The following is a 21554-nucleotide window of genomic DNA, read 5'->3' as shown; positions in this document are numbered from 1 at the left end:
ATGTATTTCCTTCTTGATGACAAAACACTGATGATGATGTCCCTCTCTTTATAGACATTTGTGGTCCATGCTCATCTGACAAGAAATGCTGACTTTTCCCCGTCGGTGGCATTTGCCTCCCTCTCACTGTTTCATATTCTTGTGTCTCCATTGTTCCTGCTCTCCAGTGTGGTTAGGTCGACCGTCAAAGCATTAGTAAGGTGAGAACTGAAAAATTAATATCCTTGCTACCACCTCTCGGACTTCTGAGCATGTGCCTATTGCTCATTTTGTAATGATAATTTAGAAATAATGTGGTAATTATTTATGGTTTTGTTGTAAATTGCTTTCCAACTTTCCACCTTGCATGGTTCACTCGGTGGTATCATGTGGGCCATGTTTTTTGCTGATAAAAATGTCATAACCAGTATTTTGTGGTCCACGGCTAGTACATGGGTTGAGCTATATTGGTATGGCATGCAACTTACATGTGTTAACAACACAGAAACTGAAAACTTACTGAAGATTTAGTTCTGTAAATCACACAAATGTTTTCTTCCATCAAGCATGTAGAAGCAAAAAAGGTGATCACAGAAGCACATCTGTTTTAGTGTTTGACTCTTGGGCTGTGCTCAGCCTCCAGCCCTGTGCCTGAAAGGTTGCCTCTTGTTGGAGAGTCAGATTTAAATGAATATAAAAGTCAGTGCTAAGTGTGAGGTTAAGTTAATGACTAAATGTTTACTCTTGACTTGATTAATTTTTACTTTGTTATGAACGTGTCAGTATGTGTTCAAAGAGTGAAATAACAAACAGTAGAACTGCTGTTTCACTGGGAGTTCTACTTTAAGCATCAAGAGATTAGTGTGAAAAACCTTTTAATGTTTTTTCATATGCAGTTACATATGGAGTGTAATGCTACCTGTCTGATAGGGGGAGGCAGAGAGAGTTTGGGCTTCTTACTTTACTAGGATCTCTCTGTGACCTTCCATATAGCTGTCTTTAGAGCATTCTAAATTCTAGGACAGATACTGGACACCAGCCCTTGCTTAATTACATTTGTGTCACTTTGGAGATGGAAAGAAGACCCCAGCAGGAGGCTGAGATTGCCCTCACTGTTTCAAAGTTCCCTGACGGTGCAAAGTCAGAGCTGTGCCCTCTCTCCTGACAAGTGTGAAATCTGAGAGCATCAGCTGGCATGAAATGTTTTGCAGCCACTGTGGTAGTCCCTAGAGTCATAGCAAATTGTTACGCTAAGATCACAGCCAGCAAAGTATCTGGGGGCTCACACTGGCGCTGGTAATGGGCATTTATTTTGGCTTGTCTTGGGCTTTCTTTGCAAATGAATTGTGTGCCTATTAATGCTGCAAGAACAAAGCAGTTAGTGTCTACCAAGTATTAATGGTTGATAGCCAGATGCTCTTAATGAGTTATTCTGTAGTTATCTTCTTGTTAGCAGGCTATTACACTGCCATTTATAGTGCAGACAGAAATCCCCTGGTTCAAACTCTGTTGAAGAGCTGATGTGATCCTTTTTCTTCCTGGCTGTCCATATCATAGTAACCCAGGTAGTGTTCCAGAGTCCTTTTCTCCTTGCTGCTGCTGGTGCTTCTTTGGATGTGTCTGCCGTGCAATACTTTGGAAGTGTGTGCCAGGTATTTTCAACTCATGCAAACACATGCTTGCTTGAATAGTGAAAGAGCAGACAAAAAAACTGAGCACCAATTGATGTATTTCTCAAATGTGAGCTCTTCAAGGACAAAGGATACAGTGTACAATTTTCCATCAGCAAAGGTCAGGTAGCAAGAGTGGCATTGTGTATCTTCCTGGGTTTAATATGAAACTGCTTTTTCAGTCAGCTGTGCAAATAACCATGTTTTAATCAATACGTCTATTCTGTGGCTTAAAAATAAGCTTCCCTCTGGAGATAATGGGATGCTAGTGAAACTGCAATGCTGGTGAGAGCTCTGCAGAGAGCATACCTTTTTTATTCTTTAGGAGTGTAGAGCAGCGTGGCATCTTGAAATACAAGTTGCTGCTTCTATCAAAGATTTTCTCACACTTCTGTGTTTCCTCAGTAATTGCCATAGGAGCAGCAATTCCAGAATTAAGCAGAGCATTGGACAAACGGGTTGCAGGGAGAATTCTTAGCACTTGAGTGTGCAGCCACCTTTATACACAGGCAGCGAACAGAGAGCAAAATGAAACTTTTGAATGGTGGAATAAAGACATGGTTTTGTTTGGGTATGCCTGGTCCAAGATTATGTTTGCTGTCTTCTCCTCCTCCTACTCTAGACCCTGGAGCAACTAAAGGGGACTTCTCTATCTGCTTTTTCTACCCTCAGAACAATTATTCAAATATCAGTGTAATTTTCCTATAGAGAATGTAGGTGCAGCTGCATACCAAGTCTATATAGGCAGCATCTAAACCATCATTTTGTCTATTTAAATACATGTAAAATGTTCTTGTAAGCACCTGGTTCACTGAACAGAAAAAGTAAGATCATTCCTAGCCCTGTTTTCTAGAGCTTTGTGCAAATATATATAAATAACTCTAAGTGATTTGGCTTCTAATTTCTTCCTTTGAGGTAACAGACCTTTCCATTAAGGAATTTTAGCCTGACACTGAACCTAGATTAGTTATTACTCCTCTTGTCCTGTCCCCCATAGTCATTCTCCCCCTTTTCAGTTGCTTGTAGGACCTGCTCTAACAAGGACCCCGGACCTCAGCTACCTCAGCAAGCAGGCAGGTTGGCAGAAAAACTGTAGAATAGGTTCTCTCCTAGGTAGTCTCCAGGTGGCTTTCATGTCTACTTGCAGGACAAGTGCTAACTGTAAAGGGCATCTGTTTTAGGAAGTGCTGTAATGCCCTAGTCCAAGCACTGTTTTGGCACCAGTGGGGTGTCTCATGAGGTTATTAAAGGAAACTAAATCTCATTCTGAAGACGAAATCCCTGGTGGGGGGGGTGTGTGTGGTATTTTTATTTTTTTAATGCATACTAACAGAGAGCCGCATATCACTATGCTGCAATGGCATCGTTTGCCTGTTTCTCCCCAGTTAGCCTAAGGCTAAATATTAAAATCAATTTTTTCAGTCCTTGTACATAAATTTGTTTTTAGGAACTTAAGGCCTTCTGGCACTATCATTTTGGAGACTGATGGTTAACTAATTTCTTGCCAATTGAGCCCCTTTGATGTTGAGACATGATTCAATCCAAATCCTCTATAAATTTCATTTGTTGCCCCTGTGAGCAGACTACTTTTTATAAAGTCAGGTACAGAGATAAAATTGATGTAATGATCTGTTAAATGTCATCATAAAGGCACATTATCTGTTAGCTAATTATATCTTAAGCAGTTTGTGAAGATACCATGCTTTCTTCTTTGTTGCTGACTGTCAGGATTCCTTTTATCTCATCTGTTGAACAGTGTTCTGTTAAGCTATATTCCTTTATTACGTTAACTCATACACTTCATATTTCATCATAGCTGGTTGAATTTAGCTCATGGCATATGGATTTCATCAGACTGCAGGTGTCCATGAAACTGTTCAGTAGAATTGTATGTGAACACTTCAGTGACATAAATGACACTAATTTTGCTGCAGCACATGACTTCAAAACAAAGTGCTGTTGTAGCTGGTCAGCATCCAAACAAATGCCTGAAAAAAATCTTTTGTGTAATCGCTCTGGTGGTGTCAGAAAAGGAGTCTTGAGAAGCACCTGCACAAACCATTAGAATATCATAGCTTTTAACAGACAATAAGGCGGGTTTTGTCAGCTTCCTTGCAGTAATTTCTCATTGCACATTTTCATATGCCTGTAACAAAATGAAAACAAAAAAACAATACAGCAGTCAGTGGCTGAAATATTAAGAGATGCTCCATAATAAACATTACAGGGAAGAAAAGTTTTGCATTCCAGATCAAGGCGTGATTCTGTTTTTTTCCCTTTCAGTGTTCAGAAACTGAGTGAATTCCTGTCAAGTGAAGAAATTGGAGAAGAGCATGATAAATCTTCAGAGCTAAGAAGTGCAGATAATCACAGCAAATACCAGGCAGTGGTGAGTAATGCTGTTTAATCACAGGTGAAGTGGCCTGGGGTAATTTGTACCCAGAATAAATTTTTACTTTTCCATTTCCCAGTTGATTATTTCTTGCAATTGCAAAAAATGTTTTTAATGCCCTGAACTGCATAGGTGATAACATGGTTGCTTGTGTTTAGGACATTTTGTTGGTACTCCCACCAATTACTGCTTATTTCTGTCTTTCTGATTTTGCACAGCCACTCAAAGTTGTTAACCGTAAGAGGCCTGCCAGGGAGGACTGGATAAATTACAGCTCTCACACGAGAAGACCCATTAACATCACAGAAGCAGATGATTTCTGTGTAAAGGTGATATGAAGGTCACTCTATTAACACTCATTATGGTTCACTAAGTCACTTTTATTCTGATAGCAGTTTAAAATTCAAGAACCAGCATTTGATGCGAGCTGTAAGACACTTGGGCTCATGTCAGAGAGCTTTTCTATGTCTTCCATCTTAAGAACTGATTACTGACCTCTGTGTTGTGATTAGCTGTGTATATTCCCGTAGATTTCACTCAGAAATTTTCTGTTTGAAGTGTTTAAATCATTAGCCCTGTTCTCAAAAATTTCCAACTTAGAACAGCCTAAGTTGGAAGGAAAATCAAAAGATCATCTGGTCCAATCTTTTATGTATGCCAGACTCTTTCTTTCACTTCCAATGCCTGTACAGAAAAATGATCTGAAGAAAATTAAAAAGGGGTTGGTTTAGACTTTCCTAAAATAATCTTATCATGGGTCTTCCCTTCCTCTTTTGGAATTCTTAGTAGCCTTTAAAGATGAAGTTAAAAACTAACCCACAAAGACCTAAATTCTTTGAAGAATTTTGAAAACTGATGCTTTTGATTTGCTATAGAAATGGCCAGGAGTATTAAGAATCTTGGTGGTTGTTATACTGATGATGGTGCTTGTTTAGGAAGTCTGCTATTACATTTGCATTTCTGGCACAAGAGAATGAATAATTCAGTCTCAGAGTACTAAGTAGAACAACTGGTAGTGCTTTCAGGGTTGTTCTTTTTTTTGAGGTTGTCATCTGACATGCTGCTTTGGTGCAGGATCCTTCTTGAATAGACTTCCAGAAAAATAAAAGGTATATTTGAGAGAGGGTTGGGGCGAGTGGAATTGGATCAAAGTGTGGAGTGACAGCAAAGGAGTTTGTCACAAAGGAGAAGCTAGAGAAGTAACCTCTGTAAGGACAGTGTTTATAAAGACTCAAATAGAAAGCCAGGAGCAGCTATAATCTTTGGCTCCATCTGCTGTCATCGTTTTCACTGGTGGCATCCGAGTCACGGAAGTTCTGCACTTATGAATTGTCTTTGCAGCTCACCCATGAAGAGGCTTTTTTTTTTTAAGAGAGGATCCTCTGGCTGCCTTCGGTAATCTAGAGGGACAGCGCTGCACTTTCTTTTGCTCATTTTTTCAGGTTGCTTCCCACAGTAAGAGTATCACTTTTTTTCATCAGTGTAGGGTAAAAGTGTCCCATTCCACTCTTCTAAGATCAAAATTTTACCTTGCATTGCTGAAAGGCTTTGAAGGCTTCAGGGGCTCTGTTCCCTATTTTTAACAGTATCCATAGAAATCTCCATTTAAAGTCCTGAACAGGCTTTGTTTCTTGGTTGTTTTGGTTTTGGCTTTTTTTAGTAAAAATTTCTGTATCTAGTAAAGCCTAGGTTATCTGAGAATCATATCAGAAAGACAAAGGAAAACACTGTAATAGGCAGTGACATCTAATTTCTGTGGAAAGTTTTGCAAATCCACTTGGAATTAGGATTGTGTAATTGCTCTACATGCTGCAGTGTGTCTAGAGTGACATTTGCTGCTCTGCAGAGAGCAAACTGTGACCCCATATGTAATTTAATTGTGTTGTAATAATTTCACTTGGTTTATGTGCCACCTTAGAAATAACAAAAGAAACCTTAAACAAACAACAACTACTTTTTCCTCAGGAATTTTCCATAATTTTCTAATTGTTGTGCTTGTTTGAGTTCAGAGATTCCTGCACTGAGTAAAAGCTAACTCTGTTCCTATGTTCAGTGTAATGAAAAGAGAAGTGTCTCTGACGTTGAATAAAAGAGGTCTGCTCTAAACCTGGTTTTCAGTTTCTTTCTTCTCTCTGTCTTGGCACAGATCACAAATGGATTTTTCACTTGGACACCTGAAGGTCCTCCAGCATTGTCCAGCATTGATATCCGAATCCCTCAAGGTACAAAATGACATCAGATATACAGAATGAGGTGTTTTTCCATGAACATTTGGTAAGCCAGAAGCTTATATACTTTTCTCTCTTGCAGGTCAGCTAACAATGATTGTAGGACAGGTTGGCTGCGGTAAGTCATCTCTCTTGCTAGCCATACTTGGTGAGATGCAGAAGATCTCTGGAAGCATATTCTGGAGCAGGTAGTGCTATTTAAAAGTTCAAGCTTGAGTTGAGTACTAATGCAGAAAAAAAACCAAAATCTATCCTGGGAACCTATTTGTGGAGTCAGATTTTGTAGTCATGCAGTCAAGTTAAAACTTTACCCTAAGTTGAAAGAACCCAACAAACTATGCAGTCCATTAATAGGCATAGGTAATCATACTTTGGCATTCTGCACTCCAGCAACATAACCTGAGTGAAATAGTAACTAATTTGGAATCGGAATTAACTTGAAGTGTTGTGCTGCTACAGAATGGCATTTACACTTTCAGGTCTGAGCTCCTGTCTTTTCATGGAGTTATAAAGAGGTACTGGCTCACTAGGAGTAGTCCCTGGCTGTCCTTTTAGATGTGCTCCATCCCAGCACTGATACAGTGCCTGAGAAATTGAAGAGCCTTTTATAAGTGGAGATGAACTTCCCCAGTTCATCATCCCTGATTTGACAAAAGAGAGAGAGTCATGTCCTTCCCCACTTTCCCAAGAGGACACAGTAGCTGTGCTCTGACAGCCAGTTATAGATTATACTTGTGTCTAACTTCTGTACTGGCCATGAAGCTGTACTGTTAGGACTTGGTCTCAACTAAATGACAGATGGCATCATATATTACAACTCCTATATGTGGTTGCCAGTAAATTACTGCCGTCTCTAGTACCCTGTCTGATCAATATGTGTGAACATTCTTGGCCTATTCATTTTATAGTACTAGAATTCCTAGCCACACTTTGCCTTTTGGGATACAATCATTTGCAGGAAAAGCTTGGCAAATAACAGAAGAACCTTGAGAGACAATTAGTTTCATTTCCAACTGATTGGGAATGAAGGAACAACAGTGCAACTGTAAGTCAAATCCACACACTGATGGACAGAGAGTCATTGTTATGCAGTGGGTTCTGCCCTGATTTTGTGAACGAGTTCTCACAAATTCCCTGAGTGTTTTTAGAGGATATTATTTATATCCAGTTTTCATGCATAAGAGTCACACTACTCAGAAGTGCACATGCAATAGGACAAGGAGAGAAGGTTTCCCATTTTATAGGTGGGGAATATGAAACATAGGAAAGTGACCCTTTCAGCTAGTGAGGGAGACAAGAGCTGTAGGCAAAGTTCTAAATGTAGTGATCTATGCATTAAAACATACTTCCCTAAGCACAAATTCAGAGTATAATGAGGAACTACACAGAATCCCTGCACCCTTATTAGGTGAACTAATTTAATTTCAGCAAGGCTGTGACTTTTACAGATGTCATAATGTGATTAAGAAGTGTAATTAGAATGTCTGATGCTAAACTGAAACAGGTGACATAATAGTTGTGATCAGACTGTGTTTTAAAATAGCTCTTGTTTAGAAGTATGTACTTCACAGCAGTGTAAAGGTCAGAACTGATTTTCATGTCTTCTGTATGGGCCAAAGCATCACAAGGTAAAATTCAGTTATCACATTTGCTTTGCTATCTCTCAGATAGGTATAAAGGGGCATGTGCCTGAAACAATGTTAGCACTGTAAGTGCTGGCTGCACTGGGACAGATTGTTTTGTTTCATCTTTCAGAGCTGCTACCATGTGCACTGGTCTATTCCGAATGATAGAGGCAGTCAATGTAGGCTGCACACCTGTGTTGTAAAGTTACCAGATGAAAGCTCCCTTAATTTGATAAGAAAATGCTAATGTCTGACCAGGTACATGCAATATTATCCCCAGTTTAAGGAGATTAGTTTTATCAAGTAATCACCAGAGCTCATAGCCTTAGCTCGGGCAATAAAATGTGCCACCAAAATCACTAAGATCCTTGTTACAGCTCTTTCTTTGGGAGGAGACAAATGCTTGGCTTCAGTCATTCACATTACAGAATAGTCCTGATTTATTTCGTCCCAAATTTCCTTCCCCTTCCCTTCCTCCGAGTTCACAGCTATGAAGATGAAGGATGCATCCTGCTGACATGTCACTCAGTGATAAGGAAATTTGGATTCTATTCCTGGCCCTTCCCTTGGTCTAATGGATAAGCTTGCGCAAGTCATTTCCCTCGTCTGTGCCTCCATGCTATTTATTGATAAAATAGGATTAACTGTGTATCATCTTTATTTGCTTCCTATAAAAATTACTTGCTTCAGAGCCATAAAAGAAATGTAATTTCTTCCTGGGCTAGGAACAGGCTAGTCAGAAGTGAGCACTGGCTCATTTGTCTTTTTTTTCTTGTTTGTATTACAGTGTGTCTGGAAGATCCAGCTCAGATTACTGCATCTTGTCCAAAGCAGGCTGAGAGCATCTTAGCATAAATATTTTACAATATGGTTAGAGATTAACAAAAATAAAGAAATCATTATTTACATTCTGAACAGATGGTAAATAGTCTTGATTTGATTGGTTATTGAGTAAATAATTATAGTATTTGCCATGCTAATTTTTTCTGGCCATTATCTTACATTAAATAGTTCCAGTTCAAGTCCAGGGAGCAGTTTATAGTATAAGTCTTTTTGGAGTAAATAATATCAGAAAATTCTGAAATTCAGTGTGAAATAGCTTGCTCAAACAAAATTGTTATTTATTTCTAAATGGGACATAAATACTCTCCTGTGAATCTAGAGTCCTTAGAATGTGAAGAAAGTGCTAGATTTGTTAAGGTTGTTAACAGCAGATTTTTTTCTGCTCTATGTGGAGTTGACTCTTTTCATCAAATGATAATATTTTTGGAAGTCATTTTGATGTCTTAAAAGTACATTGGTTTTTACAAGTGCGTATTTATTGGAGTTTTCAAAAACACCCAGGTACTTGATTTTATTTAAATTAGAAATGGAGTTCAGAAGGCTTGAAAATCTCAGTAGGTATATACTTGCATCTTTAGACATCCATATGCCTCAAAACATTATAGATCTAGACTTTATTATCACATATACATCACTTTCTTGGTGGAAGTTACCAGGGTGTTCGCCCGTAGAATGGATGCCTGGCCTTCTACCAGGGGGTATATGAAGCAGAAACTGTTGGTCAGGGTCCTTTTGTTGTACATTTAGGGGCTGGAAAAGATATTCCCTGTTTCAGCACCTTGATAGTTTCTGTAAAGAATGTGTTGCTCCTTAATGGTATGCAGCAGGTTCATGGGGTTTTGGAGAAGGTGCCATTGAGTTTACACAGTCACTGAAGACCAGTAGAGTGTGAGGTGACTGTGGAAAAACTTTATTCAGTATGCTGACCTTTGGAATAAAGATACTAGTGCTGGCTGGCGGTCTCTAATTCTACACTAAATTGAATTTAGATGCTGTCATTCCTAACTATGCATAAACATTTTGGAATCTTCTCAAACCAACATTTTAAACTTCAGGTCTAGCTTTCTTTCCTGGATATTTGTAAGCATATGGTGTTAGCATGAAGTTAATGAGACTGTTCTCTTTAAAGTCTGAAAAACTTTGTTCCTCCTTGATTTTGTTTATACACTTGACACACAGATTTTTTATTCTTTTCAATGGAACTGAATATAGCATCAGTAATAAGGATGGCCAGTCACCCTGCCGAAACAGCTCTGTCTGAACATCTTGGTACATGTTCAAAGCCAGCAAAACCAAAACCTGTCCATCTCTCAGACTTGCCCACACTTACTGGAACTGCCTAGGCACATGCTTCCTAGGATAGGGCTGATACAGAATGAAGCATGTTGCAAGTGGGATTTGGGGTTCAAACTATGTTTGAAGTATGTGCTGCAAAGGTGCAGTTACTGCCATGGAAAAATACAGTGTTACAAATTATCAGGTTGTTTTCTCTGAAAATGTCCCCCTTTTTTTTTTTTAATGGAACTGGATTCTGATCTCTAGGACTTCTCAATTGTGATAGCACCTTCAGGACAGAATAGAGGTGATTTTATTTCTTGAGTCAAAAGTTTATAAGGGAAAAAAACCTTTTTTTTTTAATTGACTGCCAAGATCAAGTCACTTTGTGTGGAAGGAACAGGTGCTGTGCTGCAGCTCTGTGATAAATACTGTTTGCAGTCTGTGCATTAAGTGGAGTTTAATAGTTTTACTTTCTGGGGCAGATTGCCTGTGCTTACTTAAATAAACACTCTTTGCTTTCTGTTTGTGATGCAGCTGCGCTTCTGACAGTGAGACGGGGGAAGACGTCAGGTATGTTATTGTATGCAGTTGTTGGTCTTCCTACTAAATTGATTGCAATGGAAGGAGCCAAAGATTTCTAAAATCTATGCTTGAGATTTTCACAGTCAGAATTCTGAAAATCAGTGAAATGCATTAATTAGCTGAGGATACAATTTTTTAAACCACTATGTGACTTAGAAAAATCAGAACTGGATTTCCTTTAAGAAAACATTGCCATTTGGTGACTTTGAAAATTGTATCCTATCTTGCATGAAAATTATTTTTACCTGATTCACATAGCTCAGCTTGGATTTTGGGAACACCTACCAAATCAACTGAGAGCAAAGCTTTCTGACATGGTTGTAAAAGTGGCAATCCTGTCCCTGCCAAAATCAGTGACAACTTTGTTACTGAAATTAGCAGAGGAAAAATGTCATACGATGTCCTTTTTCTTGATTTATGATAAACTGTGTTTCTTCTACTGACCAGAATATTTTCTTGGTTCTGTGACACACCAACTATTTTACTGCTGTTTCTCTGGATTTATCAGCCTCTTCAGTTTACCTTATTTCTCAGACTTGTTATCTGGTTATCAGTCTGAGTCCTGCAAAACTTCTGCTCCCATCTGTGTGTAGTATGAGGAGTTTCATGCATCTTAATGACTAAGCCTCGTTGTAAAGAATACTTGGAAATCTCACAGCTCTTTCTGTGTAAGAGAGATTGCAATTTCTGGACCAACTTAAAGTGAAACCATTTGAACTCATTAAGTACAAGGGAAATATGCTCATGAATTAGACATTCGGATGTTTGAAACTGTTACGGGGGTGGACAGCAAACAGTGAGATAACATGCACAGCAGTATGGCAAGTATATTAAGAAGTAGGAAAGAATATTAGATGATGAAACAATTATCACAGATTCTGGGAATCCTAGTTGTGTTGAGGAAGTGCTGTAGGAATATGTTTGGTGGGTTTGTTGCACTAGCATCCTGTAGAAATTTTCGGTGTTCTCAGAACAGAGGGTATTTTGAGCCAAAGTCTTGTAAGGTCTTGAGCATTTATTTGCTCATAGATGTTGAATGATTCCATGAGGTTGTTTGGCGTTTCTCAAAAACTGAAGCTTTAACCATACCTTTTTTAAGTCGGCATCATTATGTACCATAGGATTTTACTATTTGGATAGTTTTATTTCTGTTATGCTGTCGTTTTGCTGTATTTTTAATTTATAGCATGGTGATAGTATTTTAAGATATTATTTGTATTGTCTAACATAATTTAAACACCCCACAACCTTATGTTTGTTTTCTGCAGCCCAGAGAGAGAATTGCCTATCGACACAGAATTCAGGTACAACACTTCAAAAACTAATGGGCGCCTCCAGAAGTCCCTTCCAGCCTCAGCCATCCTGTGACTGAACATTCTTCAGAAGAACCTGCACTTAATGAGTTGTTCCTTAGAAGGCAAATGGATTGTCTCTGTATGCATCTGCTGCAAGATTTAGAAGTAAAAACAAGCAAGTGACTAGTGCTCAGTTTAATAAAGGCTATGCTTCTGAATACTCAGGACTGGCAATATCAAAATGTTCTGTTGCCTACCATCATGCTGAAGTTAATGGGAGCATATTTTTCGTTCATGCACTAATAGTATAGGACATAACAGTACACATTTCTCTCATATCTGAGGAACATTTGACTTTGAGTTCTTGACTCACAGTAGAAATCCACAAATTGTGCAAAGTATTTAAGGTAAAACTACAGTCAGCAACCCAAAACACACAGGAAAGGTTCTACAATGTATTATTTCCTCTACTATTATTATCATAAATCCATTGCATTTCAAGATCATCTATGTTTTTTTTAAAAATCAACAACATTTCAGACTTGGTAGGTTTATTAAGGCACTGAGGTTCAACTAGGAATGTCCTTTAACTAGTCTTATTTTCAGTGATTTGAATGGGTACTGAGCCTTTTGGATGTAACAAAATGAAATGTGAAGCTAGAGTTAGATTAGTAACTTTAAACAAACAGTATTTACAATGTTGTTTCTGGTTCTAAATTAATGAACAGGATTGATTTCTATATAAGCCAAAGTGCGTAGTCTCCAGGGAGCTCAGGGATGGGTTTTCCTACTTACTGTAAGGTTGGATTTTGTTGTCTGCCTCTTTGTGATAGTTAAGGGGCTATGGTTAGTCTGTCTTGTGTTACCAGGGGAAAAAATTACACTGCATTGATGAAAACGGATGGTTGTTTATGCAGTCTGGGGATGGGAGGCAATTATTTCCACCTGCAGAATACATCCCTCGTAAATCTTTGTCTGCTAAGCCATTTGTTTGCATTCAGTCTCTTGAATGTGAAATCTTAGGCAGGTTCAAGGCAGGCTTTCAGAGAAAGCATTGTACATTCTGTTCCAGAGTATTTTGTTCTCTGGATTTTTTGGCCACATTTCTCACAGTTTCAATAAGTTTTGTTTGATTGACTCTTTACTGTAAGAAGCACTGTAGACACGCAACCGATTTCTCATATGAGCAAGCATTGCAAGCTTTTTTCTTATGTCAAAATATGATATGCCCTGATGTGTCACCCTGCTGTCAGGATTAGTTTAGAGTGGTTTACTAAATTCCAAGTCCTATATGAACTTTGGCAAGCTCATTGCTTGTTCCCAAATTCCTTGCAGTGATTAATTCTCATTGATGGCCTAAAAGCAGAGTGTGAATGTAAGCATTATGCTTGTTCTCAGCATGGAGGGCATCTTACTGGCAGTACCCAATATCTCCACTAAATAAACAAACACTTTTTACGAAAGTTATAAAAATCTTTTCGTCAAAACTTTGCTACTGCTTTTCAAAAAAATAAACTAGAAGTAACTAAATCACACTGAGAATTAAGAGCAGCAAGGGCACAGTTTCAAGTAATGAAAAGAAGGTAAAGGGAACACATTCACCTTGGAATACTCAGAGCAATTTTTTCTCAATCATTGGGATGAAAATTTTATACTAATTGAAAAAAATTATTCTCTCTTGAGGCAGAACTGAGTGCTCTTTGAATTACATTTGGGGACTACGGGCTGGGCTGGCTAGGGAGGGCGGTTCTGACTTTTTTCTTTGGGTTTTTTTTTGTTTGCTTGTTTCTATGTCATTTTTTCCAAGAGAATTTATGAAACAATTAAATTTTAATGAGCCATCAGACATTTGAACTTGGAAACATGCTAGCAGGGTAGCGTAACTGTGTATTCTTTCAGGTCAACAAAGAAAATTGGATCCTATAATGACTTCTAAGCAAGCTTGGTGAAAGCCTGAAAAACTGAGCAGGGCAAGTGACCTTAACTTGTGATAAAAAAAGATAAAGGTCCTCATGGTTTGAATTGCATTCAGGTCCAACTGCTGTAATGGCTGTCTAGCAGACAAAGGCTACGTTTGGGTGAGACGCCCAATCTTTTTATTGGATTAGCTGATATAGCTGGAAAGAAAACAGATCTGCTTTTAGGTGTATGTTTCCTCTTTTGGCCCTTTTCTGGAGAAATAGTGACATGTCAATGAGTTTTCCGACAGTATCAGTTGCTCTAATAAAAAATGTTGCTGTTCTCTCAGCTCTGCCCTGCTGAGGTCTTTAGTGCACAACAGCCATCAAAAGCACTACAATTTTACTAGTAGGCAGATACTTTTAATTAATAATAATACCCATGAAATAAAATATGCATGGTAAGATCTTGTTATTACCATACCTCACAAGTTGTCCCTTCTGCTGGTGCATTATGGGAGCAGTTCCACTGGGGGAAAAATTTAGTAAATATGTGTTGTCTGTGTTCTCTTTTCTTGTCTTTACAGACACAGAAAGATTCTAACCATGGCTACCCATTCACTTTATAACTGAAGTTCTCATCTTAGAATGCAGAAAACAAATGTGTTGGGGGTGGGGGGGATTGTCTTTGTGCAAGTTTGGAGTTGTTATATTTTTTTAAACACCTTAAAAATATTTTTTTAGAAATACACTCCTGAAGTGTGTGGCCTAACTCATGATCTGCTACATATTCTTTTGTTAGTCTATCCAAACAGCTGGGATTCAGTTCTTGGTAATTTTCTTCCTGCCATCTGCACTGCTCAAGAGGCAGCCTTACTGAGCTAACCTCTCCAAATGTCACCTAACAGCAGGAAAAGAGGGAGCAAAGTGAAATTCAGTTAGGTGCACAATTTCAGTGTTCTGGTGGAAATTTTAACATCTTGCGTATTTCCTTGATGGGAGAGCTGTTGGCTGTCCTAAAGAAAATACATGAAACGCAGCATTTTTTGAAGACTTACTACGAGTTTCTTCCTTTAGAAGCAAATGGTTTCCAAAAATGCCTACAGCACTGGTAAGCTGGGAACTCTCTTCTATTGTTTGTTTTTTTTTTTCCAGGAAAAGAGGCTCAGTAGCATATGCATCACAGAAGCCTTGGTTGCTCAATGCCACGGTGGAAGAGAATATCACATTTGAAAGCCCTTTTAACAAGCAGAGGTACCAGGTTCCAGCACTGTTACATGCTTTACTCCCCTTTTCCCTAAGTAATGGACTTGCATAGGCCTCAGGTCACATGTGGGTCCCCAGCTCCCTCTAGTAAAGTACTGCACCTGCCTGAACATGGCAAAAGACCTTGAATTCTGCGTGGTCCCCCTTTGACCATTTTTTTTTTCCTGGACACAAGGGACAGAGTTCAGTCTCATTTGAACTGTAGAAGTGTTTTCATTTTGAAGAACCGTGTTTGTTTAGCATGCAGTATTCTCTTTTTACACCTAATTGGCTAGTTTAACTGTGTTAGAAGGACATTAGCTGTTTGGGAGTGGGAATATTGTTTATTACAATTTTAGTGTTTGGTACATCATGAAGGATTGACAAGCTGCCTTTTTATTCAGTATAAATGCCCACCAAACATTCTAAAAGATTTAAAAGTTCATTGCTGGTATTCCATTCCCCCACCACCACCAAAGAAAGTGCTTGGCTATGTGATTCACATCCTACATACTTTTTTTTTTCTGTCATCCTCGGATACTGAAACAAGAAACAAAGGCCCTGGACATGCAAAAAGTTAACTATTTCTATATACTACGGAAGAAGTTGTGCTTGTTTTGCCTGGTTTTAAATATTAAGTATTTTGAATTGGGAAGTTGACCTAAGATTCTATTTCTTGGTTGAAATATTGTTTGTTTTATCAGTGATTGAAAGAGATCCCATCTAGAACAATTAGAGGCTAACAAACATGTTTTCCACTGTGTGATTTTTCCAGCTGGTTAAGTTTTGTTCCTCTGCAGGTAGGAAATGTGCTTCTTTAGCAGTATCTGTGTAGATTTTACATTACATTTTTGTTTCCACAGGTACAAGGCAGTAATTGATGCTTGTTCCCTCCAGCCTGATATTGACATTCTCCCTCATGGAGACCAAACCCAGATTGGAGAAAGGGTCAGTAAACAGCTACAGGCTTCTCTTTTTGTTTTAAATATATACAGGGGGGTTTATTATTTTCTTGTGTTTTTAAAATCTTACTGGTTATTTGGCAACAAAGGTGATCTTTTAGTTAAGTGTACATTTGGATCATTAGTCTGAAAGCTCATTGCTTGGTAAACATGTCATTTGTTGAGATGAAATGATTTAAATGTGCTGCTATCAGAATGTTTGACTAATTCTGTGGCCACTGTCTCTAATATCCTGACTTCACAGTGCATTTTTTGATTTCTTTATGAGTAACGTAAAAATAAATAATTCCTAGGTCTTTAGAACCCCTTCATTTAAAGAAGGGCAGGCATTTAATCAACAGCAAACAAAGCTTTATCACATCAGGAAAGATTAAGGAGTGACAAGAAAGGAAACACAGATTTGTGAACAATTTACTCTGGCATATTCTGGCACTGTCATGAACAAACAACACCCCACTACCCCCAAAACACAACAAACCACCCCACACAAGGATGTATTGAAGGATACTTTTCCATGCCTATGATCTCCACACTGGCTACTATGTTAATTTTAAATGGACTAGTTCCTAACCCAATTCATTGTGTAGCCATACAAATGTTTTTTTGATAGGAGGAGGGAAGTGATGGGGAGGGAGAAGGTGGGGTAGACTCTTGGCAGCAGTAGTGGCTTATGAGAGCTTAATGTTTGTGAAACTGCAGGTGGATCACAGGAAGGGTAAGTAACTCAGAGCAGGGTGGTAGCAGGGGAGTAAGGGCTGAGAACAAGTACAATAGCAACCAGGTAGTATTCACCTCAGCATAGTCTGACCTAGCAGCTAGCAATTACTGATTATAGAAAGTAATGGAGCTGATCTATATGACAGGTATATATAATCTATATAATTGTAAAGAAAAAAAGAAAAAACAGAACACAGCCAGGCACATAAGGCTAACTTTTGAGTAGAAGTTTAAACTGCCTGCAGAATATCTATGCCACCTACACCATTATGTCATCACAAACCATTAAACATTTCCTGTCCCTCTGGTATGTATGGAGTACAGCTCCAGACAGAGTGCTCTGGCTTTTCTAACAATTTCTGTGCTGTGTTCTCAGCTGAAGTGCAGGCCCACACTTATGAAAAATTCCTCTGAGTTTCTTTGTCCAGAAAGTCTTCTGTGGATAATCCAATCAGAATATGAATATTTAGTTGATATTTTTTATAACTGTCTGATTGTTTTTTCTCCTACTTATTTCTAGGGTATTAATCTGTCTGGAGGGCAGCGCCAACGCATCAGTGTGGCAAGAGCACTTTACCAGCAGACAAATGTTGTGTTCCTGGTGAGTAGGTGCCATTATGTTTATGCTCCAAATAGAATCATGAGATGCAAGTATTTAGAGTATTTTATTGTGCTTCACTGAGCTAAGCCAAATGTACACTGTTTATTTTATATCTGCTGTTAGCTAGCCTTCAGGTAAGAAGCATTTTTTAAATGCTGCTGACAGACACATAGGTATAAGGATACAAATTGCAATGCTGATGCTTCCCCTCTTAGTCTATTCAAATTTCTTTTTGACCTTTGTGTTTATCTTTGATACTTTACTTAGGTGTATTCGTGAAATTCCTAAGCTGTCTCAGGCCTAAAATTAACGTTGTCCTGTGTCTGTGGTGTTTTCTTCCTGCAACATATTAAATCTTTCCACCCTGAACTGCTTGTTGTCCTAACTTCAACAGAAGCTCTATGGAAAAAGGAGTCAGAGCAGCCTCTGAAAACTTACTAGGTAGCAAAACAGATGCATTTATGCAGTCAATATTAGGAAGCTTGCTGGCTTTCCAATTTAGGACTTCCTTCTTAAACTCAGTTTCCAAGGAGCTTTGAATCCAGCTGTTATGATAGTGAAACATGAGTCACATGGGATTAGAAAAGTTATGCACGTTAGCAGTCATCCCTAAAAGTCTGGGACTTAGATTTTCACTGTAATTAGGATATTTTCTTTGTTGCATGTCAGACTAGTCCTGTAGCATGAACCAATTTTTTTATCAGGTGTCTTGTAATGAATGCATCATTATAATCTTACATGGTGAGTGCCACCTTTATCACCAGCCTCACCTGACTCCACAGTGCAACATCATGGACATTTACAGCGCCCAGCAGTGCAGCATTGCACATGACATGGCTGTGCACTAACTCAGGGCTCAGAATGATGTTTAGGTCTGTACCAGATCAGAAAACTGCAGCAGTAAAGCTGACAACATACCTTCTGGCTTAGTAAGCACAGTACACAAACAGTTGCACACACTTTCAAGAGGATTTTTTAAAGCCCTCACCTCTTTGCTTATACCTCTTCCTATCTAACTGGTGGCAATGACGTCACTCACAAAGCAGAATTAATTCAAATTCAACCCTACTTTATCAGCAAACACCTAGAGAAAAGAAAAAATAATCTCATTTTTAAGAAATCCTGGTTTAAGTGTAATATAATAGTATGAAATAATAATATTAAGTAAATTCTACAGCCAGTATCACTTGTGCAAGCAGAAATAATAGATTTGAAACTCCACAGAAGCAGGATTAGGTAAACAAGTCCCTCAAAAGATGGTACAGATTAGTTCATGTCTAAATTAATTGCATATAATTCATATTTTCAAGAAAATAATCTAGGTCATAAATCAAGCATCTGAGCAGAGTCATCAAAATGATCAGTATTTCTCCTTTTGTGTTTCTTCATTAATAGATTTTGATTTATAGGTTAGAAAAGAAAATCAGAAGGCAATTACGTACGAAACAAAAATGTGCTCTTTTTCACTGCCCCTGGAGCAATTATGTAAGATATGCCACAGACATATATTGCTGCATTGTTTTGAGGCCAACAGAAGCAGTGTACTGCAGTTATGTAGGCTACAAAACACGTCTATTGAGCAGTTTCCTGAAAGCCTCAGGAAATCAGTGTTTAGATAGCTGCTGTTACCCTGTGTCTGAGCACTTGCTGCAAAAAGACAGTTCAAGGTTTGTTGCTATGTAGTTAAAGAAAACCATTCCCCAGAACAATTTGGATCTGATGGCCCCTTTTGATTGTCTGTATTGATGTAACAGGTTTTACTGATATTAAAAATTTGCCAGTTTCCATGAATCTTTTTTAGAGTGCTAGCTCCAAAAGCTGATCTCTTTTCCTTGTGGCAGGATGATCCATTTTCTGCACTGGATATCCACCTCAGTGACCACCTCATGCAAGAAGGGATCCTGAAAATGCTACGGGAAGACAAGCGGACTATCGTGCTAGTAACACACAAGCTGCAGTACTTACCCCATGCTGACTGGGTAAGGCAGCTCTTCTCGATTTTTCTGAGGAGGCAATAATGGGGCACTAATATATCTTGCTACAAACAAAGCTTCCACTTCATCTTTCCTCCAAGCACTAATTTAATGAGAAGAGACATAATAAAGATCATTTGAAAATTAGCCAGTGAGTCTGGGTACCATAATTTTGGGATTCCCATCTTAGAACACGTAAATAGGACAGATTTTCATACACCTGATACTATTCTCATTGAAACAGGCTGCATTTAAAATATATTGAATATCCGAACTATTAGTTATATTGGAAAATTTAGCTCTTTTTTAAACCTCAAAATAGCAAAACATTTGAGTAACATATTTGTCACTGCTTGGGCTGTTACTAGGAATTTTCTGTGCTTTCACAGAGAAAAGTGTATTTATAGATATTGAGATACATGGAAATACAAGGAAGAAACTCTTTCCTTGAGTTGGTACTGCCAAGAATGTCCTTACCCTTTGTATGTTGGCAAAATTTTAAGAAATTGGTTTGTTACGCTTCTTTTGTTAGATCTTCTGGTTTGCAGAAAAAAAAATAAAAAGAAAGAAAAAAAGGTATGCTTTCTATAGCAGTTTGCAACTGTAGTTGTCAAAGATGAGGCAAATCATTTAGGATAAGGAGGTTTGTTTTTTTGAAATTTTTCTGGGGGGAAGAGTCTCATTGGTTCACACTGGCCTTGCATCTAGTTCTCCTGCAGTTATCCAGCTGCAACATCTTCAATCTTCTTGCCCATGTTGATTGATGACGGCAGTTATGCCTCCTAGCAGGGCTTCTTTCTCATTTGCATCTCGCACGGCCTATAGCAGCAGTTAGTCTGTCTCAGGAAACAATAATTTCAGCTGCTTCCTCTTCTTCATATTGGCTTGCTGTAAAGTTGCAGATAAACATTAATCTTGTTCTGGTCGTGTTTTCGGTGGGCAGCATTTCTCCCTTATTGTGTCTACTATGACCTTGTCCCTCAGTTGTACACCTTTACAAATTGCCACTGTTCTCAACACAGTTCTGGTTTTCCAGTTGTCTTTCAGGATACAGGAGTTTTCTGCACCTCTTCTTCCTCTCCCTATAAAGTCCATCTTGGCGTCCTCTTCTTCAATACTATACGTTTCCTTTTTTTTTAAATATGCACATCTATGGCCTTGTATCAGTATAATTTATGAATGTCATTTATGAATGTCAGACCCATTGCTAGGTGTTTGTGCTTCATGAGATGTCTATGAGAATTATTTTTATTGCCTTCTAATTGGGTTTCAGTAATGTTTTATGAAATATACTGTTCCAAACAGCCTGTAGGATAGGAATATTTGTATTAATTAAGTTTGTAATTAAAAATATTTATTAAGAAATAATGTATTTTTCCCCCTAAGCACAGCTCTTATTAAGCTTTAGCAAGTCTTACCCAATGGATTGCAGCAGGAATTTTTATTTTATTTTATTTTGGAATTTAAAATAAAAGTATATGTGATGGGCCTCCTAAATCTTCGTAGCAAAACTCTGAGAAGAATTCAAATCCAGCCCACTTAGAAGTTTCCTGAATAAACTGACAACAGCAAGATCCTTGTTTGCTTTATTTTTTCCCTTCTTCTGGTGTAAATCCTTTGCAATAAGTGGGATAGATTATTTCCCCCACCCCCTGCCCATGTAAAGTTCTAAGTTTCCAGGAAGAGAGAAAAGTAAACACTGCATTAACTATTTTCTGATGATGTCATGTGGATTTACAACCCACATGCCTCATTTTCCAATTCTGCTTGTCAGATGTAAAGTGAAGGTAGTTACACTGTGTCTATAATATAGTTACACTGATATAAACCTGGAAACCAGCTCTTCAGACTTTGTCTTGCATTTATAGTTTGTTTTTATTCCAGACTGTGTCCACTGTTCATGCTGTTAAAAGCTTTAGAGATTCAAATTCCCTAGCTTTTCCTTATCAGGTCCATTAGATCAAACAGATAGTGGAGCCAGCATGCTCACATCTAATTGCCTGAATGAGGGCAAAGCATGCTGCAGAGTATGTTGCTAATAGCCTTTTTCTTTTAGGAGGTAAGAGAACTCTAAAATCTTGTTAATGACTAGTATTTAGGAAGAATAATGCACTCTCCTGTCTACTGATGGGGACCTCAATCTTCCTTCTTCCTTAAAAGCAGCCTTCCTTTCTGAAAGCATGAAGTGCAGGATGTTTCTGATTTTGCAAGATCTTGAGTAAAAGGAACTTTTCGACTTGAGTCAAGTGATTACGCCACTGTCTTT

The 21554-nt window shown here is 38.3% G+C and overlaps 1 protein-coding gene across 1 annotated transcript in view; it reads left to right on the top strand.

Annotated features, from left to right (window-relative positions):
- ABCC8 (ATP binding cassette subfamily C member 8) overlaps positions 1-21554 on the top strand; it is a 76546-nt gene that overhangs the window by 31641 nt on the left and 23351 nt on the right. The window contains exons 12-22 of the mRNA XM_061462997.1: positions 55-200; positions 3933-4038; positions 4260-4370; positions 6188-6263; positions 6352-6457; positions 10550-10585; positions 11866-11901; positions 14946-15044; positions 15899-15983; positions 17235-17315; positions 19157-19294. Coding sequence (XP_061318981.1) covers positions 55-200; positions 3933-4038; positions 4260-4370; positions 6188-6263; positions 6352-6457; positions 10550-10585; positions 11866-11901; positions 14946-15044; positions 15899-15983; positions 17235-17315; positions 19157-19294 — 1020 coding nt within the window. The remainder of the gene's footprint in view (positions 1-54; positions 201-3932; positions 4039-4259; positions 4371-6187; positions 6264-6351; positions 6458-10549; positions 10586-11865; positions 11902-14945; positions 15045-15898; positions 15984-17234; positions 17316-19156; positions 19295-21554) is intronic.

This window comes from Pezoporus flaviventris, unplaced genomic scaffold (assembly GCF_033815535.1).
Source record: "Pezoporus flaviventris isolate CSIRO_AGI_PZ_B2104156 unplaced genomic scaffold, CSIRO_AGI_Pfla_v1 ptg000036l, whole genome shotgun sequence".
Classification (NCBI taxonomy): domain Eukaryota; kingdom Metazoa; phylum Chordata; class Aves; order Psittaciformes; family Psittacidae; genus Pezoporus; species Pezoporus flaviventris.
Note: the sequence above shows the minus strand (reverse complement) of the source record. Positions and strands in the feature narration are given on the sequence as shown.